The following is a 15,902-nucleotide window of genomic DNA, read 5'->3' as shown; positions in this document are numbered from 1 at the left end:
GAGCAAATGTATTGTAGGCTCACTCGTTTGTTGATTGTTGTGAACTTTATGTCATTTGATGTCAACTTTGGGTACATGTGATGTAACCGGTAAAGTTCACCAGGCTCGGACACCCGAGTCCTGGAAATATATTGGTATTAAAACCGCACTGTACTTTGGAATTCATTTGGGAGTTTTACGCAATTCTTTTCGTAGGCTGCACAGCGACGAGACATGAATCCAGGAATTTTACTAAACCCCGAGAACTAAACAACTCTCAACGTTGGTAGAATTGACGTGAAGACAACAGTGCATCGACTGGGCATTTTCACTCAAAACATTTGCAACGCGGAGGTGGGAAAATTTAAACCTCTCAATGAACCATCTGCCAAGCACTTAAGCGTGAACTGCAGAGTATTCATGTAGCGATACATTCTCTTAGAACTTTTGTGTTACTAAATTTCTTCTGCCTCACAGAACAACAACAAGTGGTCAGAACACCATAAGTGGTATACAGTCTTAGTTTTCCTACTGCAAATATAATGCTACAGAATGAGTACTTACATAATCCTGAACTTCATCCTCGTCAAATGTTATTTCTGCTTCTTGTTTGATGTCGTTCGTAAGTGCCAATATTGTAGATGTATCCTCCAAATGCTGCAAAAAATCAGAGCATCAGACTGAGCAAGAGTTGAAGCAGAGCACTATTTATACACTGAAGTGACAAGTCTTGGGACACATAATAATATGTTGGACCACCTTTTGCCATTGCAGTGCAGCAATTCGACATGGTATGTACCAAACAACTCATTGGAAGTCCCCTGCAGAAACAATGAGCTATGCTGGCTCTGTAGCCATCCATAATTACAAATGTGTTACAAACGCAGGATTTTGTGCACAAACAGACCTCTTGATTATGTTAAATATTTTCAACATTTCACAGCCCTGTCAGCAACTGTATAAATATTAATTTTAATTTGAAAAACCAACAGCCACAGTTGCAAAGTTTACCTATATTTACCCAGGTTTCAGTTGGGATAACCCAACCTTCTTCAGAATAAAAGTAACTAGCGGTTGTACATAGTGGACGTTGTCAAGCTAAAACCACAAATCCATAAATTATCGTCAGACTGTAAAAACTTATCTGGAACTGCCTCGGCCCCAGTTCACGATCGCGATGCGGCAGCCACGGGTGCTGTATTGGAACTCACACTCGTGGCTGCCGCATCGCAGGCCGAGGCAGTTTCAGATAAGTTTTTACAGTCTGACGATAATTTATGGATTTGTAGTTTAGCTTGACGACGTCCACTATGGATATTCGCTAGTTACTTTTATTCTGAAGAAGGTTGGGCTTTCCCAACTGGAATCTAGCTACATCTAGATAAACTTTGCGACTGAGGCTGTTGGTTTTTAAAATTAAAATTAATCTTGAGTATGTCCCATAAATGTTCAATGGGATTCATGTCAGGTGATCTTGGTGGCCAAATCATTTGCTCGAATTGTCCACAATTTTTTTTTCAGACCAATCACATACAATTGTGGCTCACTGATATGGCGCACTGTCATCCATAAAAATTCCATTGTTGTCAGAGAACATGAAGTCAACGAATGGCTGGCAACTGGTGTCCAAATAGACAAGCATAACCATTTCCAGTAAATGACCGGTGAAGTTCCAGAGGACGCAGTCCATTTCATTACAAACACAGCCAACATCATCACGGAGCCACCACCAGCTTGCCCAGTACTTTGTTGACAACTTGGGTCTGTGGCTTCGCAGGGTCTGCGCCACACTTGAATCCTGCCGTAAGCCCTTACCAACTGAAATCCAGACTCGTGTGACCACGCCACAATTTTCCAGTCATCTAGGGTCCAGCCAATATGGTAGAGGCACTGCAGGTGACATCGTGCTGTTACAGGGTGTCTACGTGGACAAGAAAAAAAATTCCCGGATTTTTCCCGGATTTCCCGGTTAAAAACACAATTTCTCCCGGATGAAATTACGCATAAAGCGGGTGAAAATACATCCGTGTTAAGTAGCAGTATACTTTCCCTCGGAGTTGTAAAACCTATCAGTCCTTTGAATCGTAAAGGTCTTATACCGGCGGAGGATGTCCCAGCACTTTAGGTAACGAAATCCAGGAAAAACAATGCGTCTGGAAAGTCGTTTGATGCGAGACAATATGCACAGAGTTTATTTTCGTATTGCTAAAGTATATACACAAATTCCACAAATTACAGCACGGTAGCTACGGATACTCTAAAATAGAGATTGCGTTGAGCGATGCACTTTTGTCAGCCAGTCATAGCTCGTGTCACGTGATCTCGCTAGTTATTCAGAGCAGGAGGCCTACGAGAAAGACAGGCCGCAGCGCGTACGTTACGAAGGTAGGCCGAGCTCGCTCAAATCAGCAAAGTGCGTTTCTACACCGGTTAACTGGTAAGTAGATGTGTATGTACGAAGGAGAATTGCATCGTCTATTGGCATCCACTGTCATTAGCCCTAAAATGATAGGAAGTCCGTAGGCCTACAAACAGGCTCTAATTTGGCAATTAAAATCGTGCCAAAATGATTATCAGTTGCATAGAAAAGTCGCAGTGTTCTGGCATGAAGAGACTTGTGACATTGCTCAGTAACACATTATGCACATTTTTTTGAAGGTCAATTACAGTTTTTGCCATCGACTGCGTAATTTTTTATCTATGAAAGAACAACATTAAATATGAAAACTAACTTGAAGCTCGGTCTTTTTTTAGTGTGTGTTACACGTTAAGTCATATCAAATACAAATGTGCCGGTAAAATTTTAAATAGTGGCATAAATGACTTATCTTCTGGGCCCGACATTTTTCAAGTGGCTGATCCTCAAAGTGTTACGTTTTGAATGAGAATTATAACGCCCTGTGATTTAAGAAATTCACTGCACTGTCTGCATCATCTTGCGTGGAAATTTACTTTGTAAGTAACGCATCTCAAGCCACTATTCGTAATATTTTCTGGTGATCTGTTATAAATGTAAACAATTGTGACGTCACACACATCGAATGCACGTTAGTTGTTACGGACATACTGCATAATCTTCGACCTGAAGCCTTTGACACTTAACGGTGTCGGCAAGCTGGTCTGTGCATTGCGTAAATTACCCATTTTCTATGCAACTAAACTTGTTTTGGTGTTATTCTCTGATTTGTGTTTCGTTGCTGCAATATTATTCAGCAGTAGTGGAGTAAAGTTCTTTGTCAGCGTATCAGATCTTACACGTCACACCTACAAAACTTTAACTGAAATCTAAAACAACGAAAAATCCCGGAATTCTAAAAAATTCCCGGGTTTTTCCCGGATTTGTCCTGGATGAAAAACTTCCCGGGTTTTTCCCGGAATTCCCGGGCCGTATACACCCTGTGTTAGCATAGGCATTCACATCGTTCGTCTGTTGCCACAGCACATAAAAGCCAAATTTCACCACATCATCCTAATAGGTGTGTTCGTCGTACGTACCACATTCACTGCTGTGGTTATTTCACACCGTGTTGCTTGTCTGTTAGCATTCTATGCAAACCCAACTGCCCTTGCTCGTTAAGCACAGGCCGTCAGACACTGTGTTGTCCGTAGGGATAGGTAATGCCTGAAATTTGGTGTTCTCGGCACACTTTTGACACTGTGCATCCAATAAGATTCAATTCTGTAGTGATTTCTGAAATGGAATGTCCCATGCATCTAGCTTCAACTAGCATTCTGCCTTGAAAGTCTGTTAATTCCCGTCATGAGGCCATAATCATGACGGAAACTTTTTCACACGAATCATCTGAGTAAAAATAACAGTTACACCAATGCACTGCACTTTTATACCTCGTGTATGTGGTACTACCACTGTCCGCGTATCAGCATATCGCTATCCCATTACTTTTCTCACCTCCGTGCATGTTCTTGAGTGAGAAGGTTGGTTTGTGGGATTAAAGGGACCAGACTGCTACGGTCATCGGTCCCTTTTTCCAAATACTAAAAACACCCACAGAGAATAAAAACGGTTAACAGAATAGAACACAGACGACACACAACAAAAGAAACTGAGACAAAGACCAGACAAAACGTACTAAAATCACACAGAGTGTGACGGTGGTTGGCCAACCATAGAAATAAAAAAGGAAAAGCAAACCACTTAGAAACACAGTAAAAAAATCAGTTTAAAATCAGAGGCCAGAGGCCAGAATCAACACAAAACAATAAGATAAAACAGAAACACTCAGATTAAATGATAAAAACCCCCTGCCCGAATAAAACGTAAAACTAAGTCAGCCATAGCAGAGTCATTTGTTAAAAGGGCAGGGAGCGAGTCAGGCAGGGCGAACGAATGCCTGAGCACAGCTAAAAGTGGACAGTCCAATAAAATGTGGACCACTGTCAAAACGGAGCCGCAGCGACATAAAGGTGGGTCCTCACGTCGCAATAGGTGGCCGTGCGTCATCCATGTGTGCCCAATGCGCAGCCGGCACAGGACAACAGACTCCTTGCGAGAGACCCGCAAGGAGAAGTGCCACACACCGGTAGCCTCCTTGATGGCCCGAAGTTTGTTTCGTGAAGGCAGGGCGCGCCAGTCAGTGTCCCAAAGGTCCAGAATTTTGCTGCGTAGGAACACTCGCCAATCTGTCTCCGGGAGGCCAATGTCCAGAGATGGTGTACGGGTCGCCTCTTTCGCCAGGCGGTCAACATTCTCATTGCCGGGTATCCCAACATGGCCTGGGGTCCACACGAAGACCACAGAGCGGCCGAAATGCGTATGCAGGGACTCATGGATAGCCATCACCAGACGAGAACGAGGAAAACACTGGTCGAGAGCTCGTAAACCGCTCAGGGAATCGCTACAGATAACGAAGGACTCACCTGAGCAGGAGCGGATATACTCTAGGGCACGAGAGATGGTGACCAGCTCAGCAGTGTAAACGCTGCAGCCAGCCGGCAAGGAACGTTGTTCGAAATGGTCCCCTAGAGTTAGCGCATAACCGACTCGACCAGCAACCATCGAGCCGTCAGTGTAAACAATGCCAGAGCCCTGATACGTGGCCAGGATGGAATAAAAGCAGCGGCGGAAGGCCTCTGGAGGGACTGAGTCCTTCGGGCCCTGTGCCAAGTCGAGCTGAAGGCAAGGGCAAGGAACACACCACGGGGGTGTACGCAGAGGTGCCCTGAAAGGAGGCGGCAGAGGTAAAGCCCCAAGCCCGGAGAGAAGCTCTCGAACACAAACCGCGATCGTACAACCTGACTGGGACCGACGTTCTGGCAGATGGACGACTGACTGCGGGAACAGGAGACGATAGTTTGGATGCCCGGGCAAGCTGAAAACATGGGCAGCATAAGAAGCCAGCAAACGTTGGCGGCGTAATCGCAGTGGGGGGAAACCCGCCTCCACTAGTATGCTGTCCACAGGGCTGGTACGGAAAGCACCAGTGGCAAGGCGTATCCCGCTGTGGAGAATTGGGTCCAGCACCTGCAACGCAGATGGGGATGCTGAGCCATAAGCCAGGCTCCCATAATCCAGACGGGACTGGATTGGCGCCTGGTAGAGCCGTAACAGGGTAAATCGGTCGGCGCCCCAGCGGGTGTGTCTCAAGCATCTCAGAGCGTTTAGATGCTGCCAACACGCCTGTTTAAACTGCTGAATATGAAGCAGCCAAGTCAACCGGGCATCAAAAACTACACCCAAAAACCTGTGGGTCTCCACCACAGCAAGGAGTGCGTCGGCAAGATAAAGCCGCAGCTCAGGATGGACTGTTTGGCGCCGGCAGAAATGCATAACACGGGTTTTGGCAGCCGAAAACTGAAAACCATGCGCTACTGCCCAAGACTGCACCTTGCAGATAGCACCCTGTAGCTGACGTTCAACAGCTGCAACACCAGTAGAGCTGTAGTAAAGGCAGAAGTCGTCAGCATACAGGGAAGCAGATACAGAATTTCCCACTGCTGCAGCGAGCCCATTTATTGCGATTAAAAACAGGCAGACACTGAGGACAGATCCCTGTGGTACCCCGTTCTCCTGGACTCGGGAGGAACTATGAGAGGCCACAACGTGCACGCAGAAGGTACGATACGACAGAAATTTTCAGATAAAGATCGGCAGAGGGCCCCGAAGACCCCATCCATGAAGCGTAGAAAGTATGTGATGATGCCATGTCGTATCGTATGCCTTCCGCATGTCGAAAAAGACAGCAACCAGGTGCTGACGGTGGGCAAAGGCAGTACGGATGGCCGACCCCGGATTCACCAGATTGTCGGTGGCGGAGCGGCCTTTACGGAACCCACCCTGAGACGGAACCAGAAGGCCCCGAGACTCCAGTACCCAATTCAAGCGCCGGCTCACCATCCGTTCGAGAAGCTTGCAAAGAACGTTGGTGAGGCTAATGGGGCGGTAGCTGTACACCTCCAAAGGGCTCTTGCCCGGTTTCAAAACGGGGTTGACAATGCTTTCCCGCCATTGCGACAGAAACTCACCCTCGACCCAGAGACGGTTGTAAAGGTCGAGGAGGCGTCGCTTGCAGTCCACTGAAAGGTGTTTCAGCATCTGACAGTGGACGTGATCTGGCCCGGGAGCGGTATCAGGGCAAGCGGCAAGGGCACTGTGAAATTCCCACTCACTGAATGGAGCATTGTAGGATTCAGAATGGTGGGTGCGAAAAGAAAGGCTCCGACGTTCCATCCGCTCTTTAATGGAGCGGAAGGCCTGGGGGTAATTCACAGAAGCGGAACTCATAGCAAAATGCTCTGCTAAGCGGTTTGCAATGACGTCGGAGTCAGTACAAACTGCTCCATTCAGTGAGAGCGCAGGGACGCTGATAGGGGTCCGATAGCCGTAGACGCGTCGAATCTTGGCCCAGACCTGCGATGGAGTGACACGGAGGCCAATGGTGGACACATACCGCTCCCAGCACTCCTTCTTGCCTTGGCGGATAAGGAGGCGGGCCCGCGCACGCAGCCGTTTGAAGGCGATAAGGTGGCCTATGGAGGGATGTCGCTTGTGACGTTGGAGCGCCCGCCGGCGATCTTTAATCGCTTCAGCGATCTCAGGCAACCACCAAGGCACAGCCCTCCGCCGAGGGGACCCAGAAGAACGGGGAATGGCAGATTCGGCGGCAGTAACGATGCCGGTGGTGACCGACTGAACCACCGCATCGATGTCATCACTTGAGAGAGGCTCAATAGCGGCAGTGGAGGAAAACAAGTCCCAGTCAGCCTTATTCATAGACCACCTGCTGGGGCGCCCAGAAGAGTGACGTTGTGGCAGTGACAGAAGGATCGGAAAGTGGTCACTGCCACACAAGTTGTCATGCACACTCCATTGGACAGACGGTAAGAGGCGAGGGCTACAGATCGAAAGGTCAATGGCGGAGTACGTGCCACGCGCCATGCTGAAGTGTGTGAAGGAACCATCATTTAAGAGTGAAAGATCGAGCTGTGCCAATAAATGCTCAATGGTGGCGCCTCGACCTGTTGCCACTGACCCACCCCACAGAGGGTTATGGGCGTTGAAGTCGCCCAGTAAGAAGAAAGGTGACGGCAATTGGGCTAGCAGCGCAGCCAGCTCATGCTGCGCGACATCACCATCCGGTGGAAGGTAAAGACTGCAGACGTTAATAGCCTGTGGCGTCCACACACTAACAGCGACAGCCTCTAAAGCTGTTTGTAGAGGGACAGACTCGCTGTGAAGAGAGTTAAGGACATAGATGCAGACGCCACCAGACACCCTTTCATAAGCTGCTCGGTTCTTATAATAATCCCGATAGCCGCGTAGGGCGGGGGTTCGCATAGCTGGAAACCAAGTTTCCTGAAGAGCAATGCAGAAGAAAGGGTGAAGGCTGATAAGTTGCCGCAGCTCAGCTAGATGGTGGAAGAAACCGCTGCAGTTCCACTGGAGGATGGTATTTTCCATGTCTGTGAAAGGCATGACGGGACTGGGAAGGCAGATTACGCCGCTGGGTCACCTGCTGCCTCCGATGGAGCACCCGTGCAAATGTTATCCATTGCGTCCGATGGACCGGCAAGATCCTCAGCGGGCGCAAGAATCTCCACCTCATTCTCAGATGCGGAATTTGTAGGAAGCGGTGGGATGGGTGCCACCGCACTGTCGTAATTTTTATGAACCTTTTTCTTTGTCTGTGTCTCTCTCTCTGTGCCTTCGGTGGTTCAGCCTGGGAGGGCTTCCCTGGTTCAGTCTCAGGGACGGACGACGACCATGAGGCCCTACGACCAGCGACCGGTGGTTGTTTGAGCCATCTGCGGGTGTCCGCTTTTAAACCGGTCGGAACTTGCGAAGGGAGGCCCCCAAGGGACCCCTTCCTGGTGAGAGAAGCCGAAGAAGTCTTACGCTTCTCCAGCTGGGAAGGGGGCACTGATGTCCCCGATGGTTTGGGGGGTGTTGCTCCTGAAGTAGATGGAGCAGAAGCAACAGGGAGTGAAGTGCCCCCCACAACCAAGTGGGCCGGTGAATTCTGACAGAGCTGAGGTCGAACTGTAGGGGACGACACGGTAGAGGTTCGAGCCGGTGTTGCAGCTGCGGCATAGGTGGATGTCATTGCCACAGGATGTAACAGCTCATATTTCCGCCTAGCCTCGGGGTAGGTCAGGTGGTCCAGGGTCTTATATTCCATTATCTTCCTTTCTTTCTGGAATTTCCTACAGTCCGGCGAGCAAGGGGAATGGTGTTCTCCGCAGTTAACACATATAGGAGGCGGGGCACATGGAGTATTGGGATGCGAAGGACGACCACAATCTCTACACGTGATGCTGGAAGTACAGCGGGATGACATGTGCCCGAACTTCCAGCATTTAAAACACCGCATTGGAGGAGGGATATATGGTTTCACATCACAGCGGTAAACCATCACCTTGACCTTTTCGGGTAAGACATCACCCTCAAAGGCCAAGATGAAGGCACCGGTGGCCACCTGATTATCCCTCGGACCCCGATGGAAGTGCCGGACGAAGTGAACACCTCGTCGTTCTAGGTTGGCGCGTAGTTCATCGTCGGACTGTAGAAGAAGATCCCTGTGGAAGATAATATCCTGCACCATGTCTAACTTTTATGGGGAGTGATGGTGACAGAAACATCCCCCAACTTGTCGCAATTGAGCAACCTCCGTGACTGGGCAGAGGATGCTGTTTTGATGAGAACTGACCCAGAGCGCATTTTGGACAAGCCCTCCATCACCCCGAACTTGTCCTCTAAATGCTCCACAAAAAACTGAGGCTTGGTTGGCATAAAATATTCACCATCAACCCGCGTACAGACAAGGTACCGGGGTGAATAACCTCCACTGCTGTCTTTTGCCATGCGTTCCTCCCATGGAGTGGCCAGGGAGGGAAATGATCTCGGATCGTATTTCTGCCCGTTGAGGTTAGACCTCGATCGCTTAGAGACTGCTGGTGGAGGCCCACCAGAGAGAGATGATGTACCACGCTTCATTGTGGGTCATCCGCCCTGATGCCACCTGGCAGGATGGCCTTTGCCGGGAGTCCCGATGCTCCAGAGGGATAGGCATCTACTCCTCGGCATACGTGGGGAGGTCTCAGCTCAGGCATCAGCAGTGCGATCCCTGTGTAGTCAGGGGGCTACCACCAAGAGGGTACATGACAATCCCACCACAACGGGCTGGCTACCGTGCTGGATGTCGGGTGTCGAAATATCCATGTACATCACGAGGGCAAAGATGGAAGTGCACAATGGAGGGAATGTATGCTATCGGGAACACACTGCAGCCGATGTGGCCGGAAGCTCGAAGGAAGTCAAACTCCATGACAATATCGGGTGTGCCAGATGTTAAGGCAAGATGGATATATAATACACCACGTAAGGCGTCCTTCCCCAAATGGTATGCACTAACAGAAAATTTTGAAAGGTAGTGGTCAAACCCCTTAGGGGACCATCACATTAAGGCCGAAACGTTTGAGACTCCTTTTAGTCACCTCTTACGACAGGCAGGAATACCGCGGGCCTATTCTTACCCCCGAACCCACAGGGGGGACGAGTGAGAAGGGAAGGCTAGTATACAAGTGTACAACAAGATGGAAGGAAACAAGTCTTAGTTTTTCTACTGTGCGTATCATGCTAGAGAACGAGTACTTACACAATTCTCAGCTCCATCTTCATCAAATGTTACTTCTGTTTCTTTTTTAGTGCTGTTTGTAACTTCCAAATTTGATAACGATGTATCCTCCAAATCCTGAAAAAAAAAAAATTACAGCATCAGACTAAGCAACACTTGGAGCAGAGCACTATGTTTTCTTGACAGGAGGGGGAATGGGGACTAGCGTACAAGAGTACAAGAACGTGGAAGGAAATAAGGATAGCACTCAGAGGACAGTTTAAGTTCATAATTGCTAGGGTGTATTTGGAGGTTATTTTTGAATGTTTCTTTCCAACATACCCAGTACAGAACCAAATTACATTAAATTTCCTACAAAAAAAAAGTCCATTTCATTTTTTTTCCAGGACTAATAGTTTGCACAAAGAGAGCTAGAAAAAACTGAATATTTTGAGCAATGCTCATGTGCTGTAGCTTAGGTGGTTTTTGCAAGTCAATTTGAGATAGTTTTCCAAATTGATGGTCCAAATCAAACTGCAACACACAGACATCTAGTGATACACTGAGGTACTTCTTCGAATGTAGTGCATTGTAGCTGTCACTCACTGGTAGTGTTCTCAGCAACAGATGGCACAGGGATTGTACTACAGAAGTGTAAGATGGTTGGTTGGTTGGTTGGTTGATTGATTGGTTGGTTTGGAGGGGGGGGGGGGGGGGGGAGACCAAACAGCAAGGTCAGGTCATCTGTCCCATCGGATTAGAGAAGGATGGAGAGGGAAGTTGACTGTGCACTTTCCAAGGAATCATTCTAGCATTTGCATTAAGTGATTTAGGGAAGTCACGGAATACCCAAATCAGGATGGCTGGACGCTGGTTTGAACTATTGTCGTCCTGAATGTGAGTCCAGTGCGCTAACCACTGTGCCACGTCACTTGGTGCAATTGTAGGAGATTGTAACTCTTTTTTCATAGTGATAATTCTGAGGACATCATTGACATTGAAAGTAAGAATACCTAAAGTTGAATTAGTAGCACTGCTTTAATGAGTGGTTCTGAAATGAAAGCACTGAGGCAGTATGCACTTTTGATATTGATTTTTTTTTGTCAATTTCTTCTTGTATTTGTTGCTTACTATGATAATAAAGGTTAATCTTATGAAAAATTTTGAAATTGAATTTTTTGTTGTTGAGACTCAAATGGTTAAGTGCCTGGCAGAGGGTTCATCGAACCAGCCTCAGACTATTGCTCGCAGCTCCACTCTCTAACAGCTCAAGAGAAAATTAACACTTAAATCTTTCTGTGAGAGCTTTTATTTCTCTTATTTTCTTATGATCATCATTTCGTCCTATGGAGGTTGGCATCAACAAAATATTTCCACGTTCAGCCCAAAAAGCTGGCAACTGAAATTTCATGAAAATATCTCGCCGCAACAAAAATCACCTTTGTTTAAACAACCCGTATATCATATTCGTGACTCTCTCTCTCTCTCTCTCCCATATTTCGCAGTAGTATGAAACAAGCTGCCCTTCTTTGAACTTTTTCAATGGACTCTTGAATCCTGCCTGATGCTGATCCCATACAATGCAGGAATGTTCCAGAAGAGGATGGACACGAGTAGTGTAGGAAGTCTCACTGGTCGACCTGTTGTATCTTCTCAGTGTTCTGTCAATAAAACAGTCCTCTGTTTACCTTCACCACAACATTATCTCCAGTTACACACATACTCGGCAAGCCACCGTAAGGTGTGTGGCAGCGGGTACACCCTGTACCACTCCTTGTCATTTACCTTCCTGTTCCCCTCACAAAAAACGCGAAGGGAAAAACGACCATCTGTTCACCTCAATATCAGCCCTAATTTCTCCTATCTTAACTTCGTGGCCCTTAAGCACAATGTATGTTGGCGGGAGCAGAATCGTTCGGCAGTCAGCTTCGAGTGGCAGTTCTCCAAATATTTTCAGTAGTGTTTCCCCAAAAAGAATGCCGCCTTCCCTCAGGGATTGCTATTTGAATTCCTGAAGCCTCTCTGTAACACTTAAGTTTTGTTCAAACCTACCGGTAACAACTCTAGCAGCCCTCCTCTGAACTGATTCGATGTCTTCATTCAATCCGACCTGGTACGGATCCCAAACACTTGGGCAGTACTCAAGAATAGGTCGCATTAGTGTCCTACACGCAGTCTCCTTTACAGCTGAACCACCCTTTCCTAAAATTCTCATAATAAATTGATGTTGACCATTTGCCTTCTCTACCACAGCTTTCACATAATCGTTCCACCTCATATCGATTTGCAGTGTTATTCCTAGATATTTAAACGACTTGACTACGTCGAGCTGGGCACTAGTAATACTGTATCTGAACATTACAGGTTTTTTGTTCTTACTCATCTGCATCAACTTACATGTTTCCACATTTAGGGCTAGCTGCCATTCATTACACGAAATGGAAATTTTGTCTAAGTCATCTTGTCTCTTACTACAGTCATTCAACGCCTTACCGTACACCACAGTTTTATCACCAAACAACTGCTGACTGCTGACTGCTGCCCACCCTGTCTGCCAAATCATTTATGTATATAGAGAACAACAGTGATCCTATCACACTTCCCTGGGGCACCCCCGACAATATCCTTGTCTCTGATGTATACTTGCTGTCAAGGAAAAGGTACTGGGTTTTATCACATAAAAGGTATTTGAGCCACTCACATATCTGTGAACTTATTCCATATGCCCATACCTTCACTAACAGCCTGCAACGGAGCACTGTGTCAAATGCTTTCCAAAAATCTAGAAATATGGAATCTCCCTGTTGTGCTTCATCCATAGTTCTCAAGTATATACAGTGTGAGAAGGGCAAGCTGAGTTTCGCACAAGCAATGCTTTCTAAAGCCATGCTGACGCATGGACATTAGCTGCTTAGTCTATTATATTCAAACTGAGAATGCGTTCAAGTATTCTGCAGCAAACGCCAAGTTAGGGATATTGATTCTGCAATTTTGCAGGTCCATTTTTTTAACTTCATTATACACTGGAGTCACCTGCACTTTTTTCCAGTCTTTGGGACTTTGTGCTGGGCGAGTGATTCACAATAAATGCAAGCTAGGTAAGGGGCCAATGCTGTAATGAACTGTTTCTAAAATCGAACTGGATTCCATCTGGACTTGGTGATTTATTTGTTTTCAAATCTTTACGTTGGTTCTCTACACCAGGTATGGTTATTTCTACGGTATCCATACAGGAGTGAGTCTGATGGTCAAATGATGGTATGTTTGTACTGTTCTCCTGCAATAACGATTTCCTGAATGTGAAATTTTGAACTTCGGCTTTTGTTTTGCTATTGTTAACTGCCATACCAGACTGGTCAACAAGGGACTGGACCTGCATAGCGATTTTACATACGACCAGAATTTTCTCACATTCTCTGCCAGATATCTTGCTAAGGTGCGACAGTGGCAGTTGTTATATGCTTCGCGCATAGATCTTTTCACAGACGAATCTCCACTAACCTTCACTTATCATTCGTGCACCGCCTTTTCAACCTACAGTGCAACAGCTTCGGCTTCCTGAGCATCTTACGAATTTCATTATTAAACCGTGGTGGTTCATTTCCATCCTTTAACCACTTACTAAGCATGTAACTCTCCAGACCATGATTTACAATCTGCTTAAGCTTTGCACATCATTCCTCTATATCCATCTTAGTGGTACTAAGTAATGCCAATTGACTGTCTAAGAAAGATGTTAATAACGGCTTATCTGCTCTACCTAGCAGAAACACTCTCCTAGCCTTCTTGAGTAATTAACTTTCATAATAAAGTTTCTATGACATGATTGCTAATCCCCGTTTCTATACTGACATTGTCGATACAGTCTGGCCTATTTGTAGCTACGAGGTCCAAGATATTTCCATTGGGTATGGACTGCCAAGCTAGCTGCTCAAGACAATTATCAGAAAACTTGTTCAAAAGTATTTCGCATGATTGTCTTTCTGTGCTCCTCACAATGAATCCATAGACATCCCAGTCTATCCTCGGCACATTAAAGTCGCCTCCAACTAGTATTGCATGATCTGTGTATTTACAAGCTACTGACAATAGACTTTCTTTGAATGAGTCTGGAACTGCTACAGCAGAATCGGGTGGCCAGTAGAAACATCCAACAATTAACTTTGTTTCACCTACACCTGTTATACATGAGCAGATTACTTCACTGTCACTCAACTACAACCTCAATAGAGACAATATTTTTGTCAATGCTATAAACACCCCCCGCCCCCCCTCCCACTAATCTGTCTTTGCGATATATATTCGACAACTCGCTAAATACCTTGGAGCTTTCCACTTCGAGTTTCAGCAGGCTCTCGGTACCAAAAATAATTTGAGCTCAAGAACTTTCCTGGAGGGCAGTAAATTCGAAAACTTTGTCACCAATACTTCGACAGTTTACTGATAAAATTGTGACAGTCGAAGTGTCTTTATTCTGAATGCTGTTTGACTTCCCTTGCTGCGAATCGACTGGCACAGCACCTCAAACTATCGCCTGGTCTAAAAATCCCTCGGGCACTCCCCAAGTACTCCGCTACCCGACTAGCTGCTTCCTTGGTGTAGTGCACCCCTGACCTGTCAAGGGTAGACGTACAAATCCCCACACGATAATGCAGGTCCAGAAATCTACAGCCACGACCGTCACAGAGTTGATGAATCCTTTGGCTGAGACTCGCCACTCTGCTTCAAACCAAAGGACCCCGATCAACTCGGGGAACTACGCTGCAAACTCTGAGCTCTGCTTCCAGCCCACAGGCGAGGCCAGCAGTCTTCACCACCTGCACCAGCTGCCTGTACGCAATGAGGTGATAATTCTTATTTAAGTTGTTGGCAACTGTAATCCATAGGTATTTAAGTGAATTGACAGCCTTTAGATTTGTGTGAATTATTGTGTAACTGAAATTTAATTGATTCCTTTTAGTACTCATGTGAAGGACCTCAAATTTTTGTTATTTAGAGTCAGTTGCCCTCTTAGCAAGATGCAGATGTCTTGTCTAAATCGTTTTGCAATTGGTTTTGATTTTTTGATGAAAGGCGACTCAGATAGATCATAAATCATATATATAGATTAGGAGTCTGCATTCGTGGTCTCGCGGTAGTGTTCTCGCTTCCCAAGCACGGGGTCCCAAGTTCGATTCCTGGCGGGGTCAGGGATTTCACCTGGCCTGAGATGACAGGGTGGTGTTGGGTCGTCCACCACCACCACCACCACCACCACCACCACCACCACCACCACCACCACCCCCATTACAGTCGGAGGAAGGCAATGGCAAACCACCTCCATTAGGACCTTACCTAGTACTGCAGTTTTAAAACTGTCAAAACCATGGTCAAGGTTTAATAAATCTGTATTTTGCAACTAGCTGACTTATTTCCAATACATTGAAAACAAATAATGCTTAGAAACTATCAAAAGAAGCTGGTGATTGGAGACTTCTTGAAAGAAATGTTTGCTTTGCAAAAACTTACAGTTTTTTTTCCAAAATGATCTTTGCTTTTTTTCTTATTTTGGCTCTATTTAAGCTTTCAACATATGAGAGCACCTGTTGAGAAGCAACACCTTTTCCCCCACCGGTGAACAGAGCACTTTCTACGATGCATGTTGTTTCTCAACATCATTTTTCTTTGTGCACTGAATGTGATAATTACAGAATTTGCAGAATGTTGGTTTCTACCTTTCACATGCACTCATAGCCACGCAAAGCATACCTGACAGCACTACAGATAGAACTGAAAAGGGGAGAGCAGTTGTGCAGGCAAACGAGCTCGGCCCCTGCCCCTCTCGTATGGCAGCCAGCCTACACAGGTGTTCCA

At 46.4% G+C, this 15,902-nt stretch overlaps 1 protein-coding gene across 1 annotated transcript in view; it reads right to left on the bottom strand.

Annotated features, from left to right (window-relative positions):
• LOC126108554 (zinc finger protein 493-like) overlaps positions 1–15,902 on the bottom strand; it is a 127,827-nt gene that overhangs the window by 68,349 nt on the left and 43,576 nt on the right. The window contains exons 5-6 of the mRNA XM_049913840.1: positions 10,092–10,187; positions 544–636 (exon numbers count right to left, since the gene is read on the bottom strand). Coding sequence (XP_049769797.1) covers positions 544–636; positions 10,092–10,187 — 189 coding nt within the window. The remainder of the gene's footprint in view (positions 1–543; positions 637–10,091; positions 10,188–15,902) is intronic.

This window comes from Schistocerca cancellata, chromosome 11, assembly GCF_023864275.1.
Source record: "Schistocerca cancellata isolate TAMUIC-IGC-003103 chromosome 11, iqSchCanc2.1, whole genome shotgun sequence".
NCBI lineage: Eukaryota > Metazoa > Arthropoda > Insecta > Orthoptera > Acrididae > Schistocerca > Schistocerca cancellata.
This window is presented reverse-complemented; position numbering and strand designations above follow the sequence as displayed.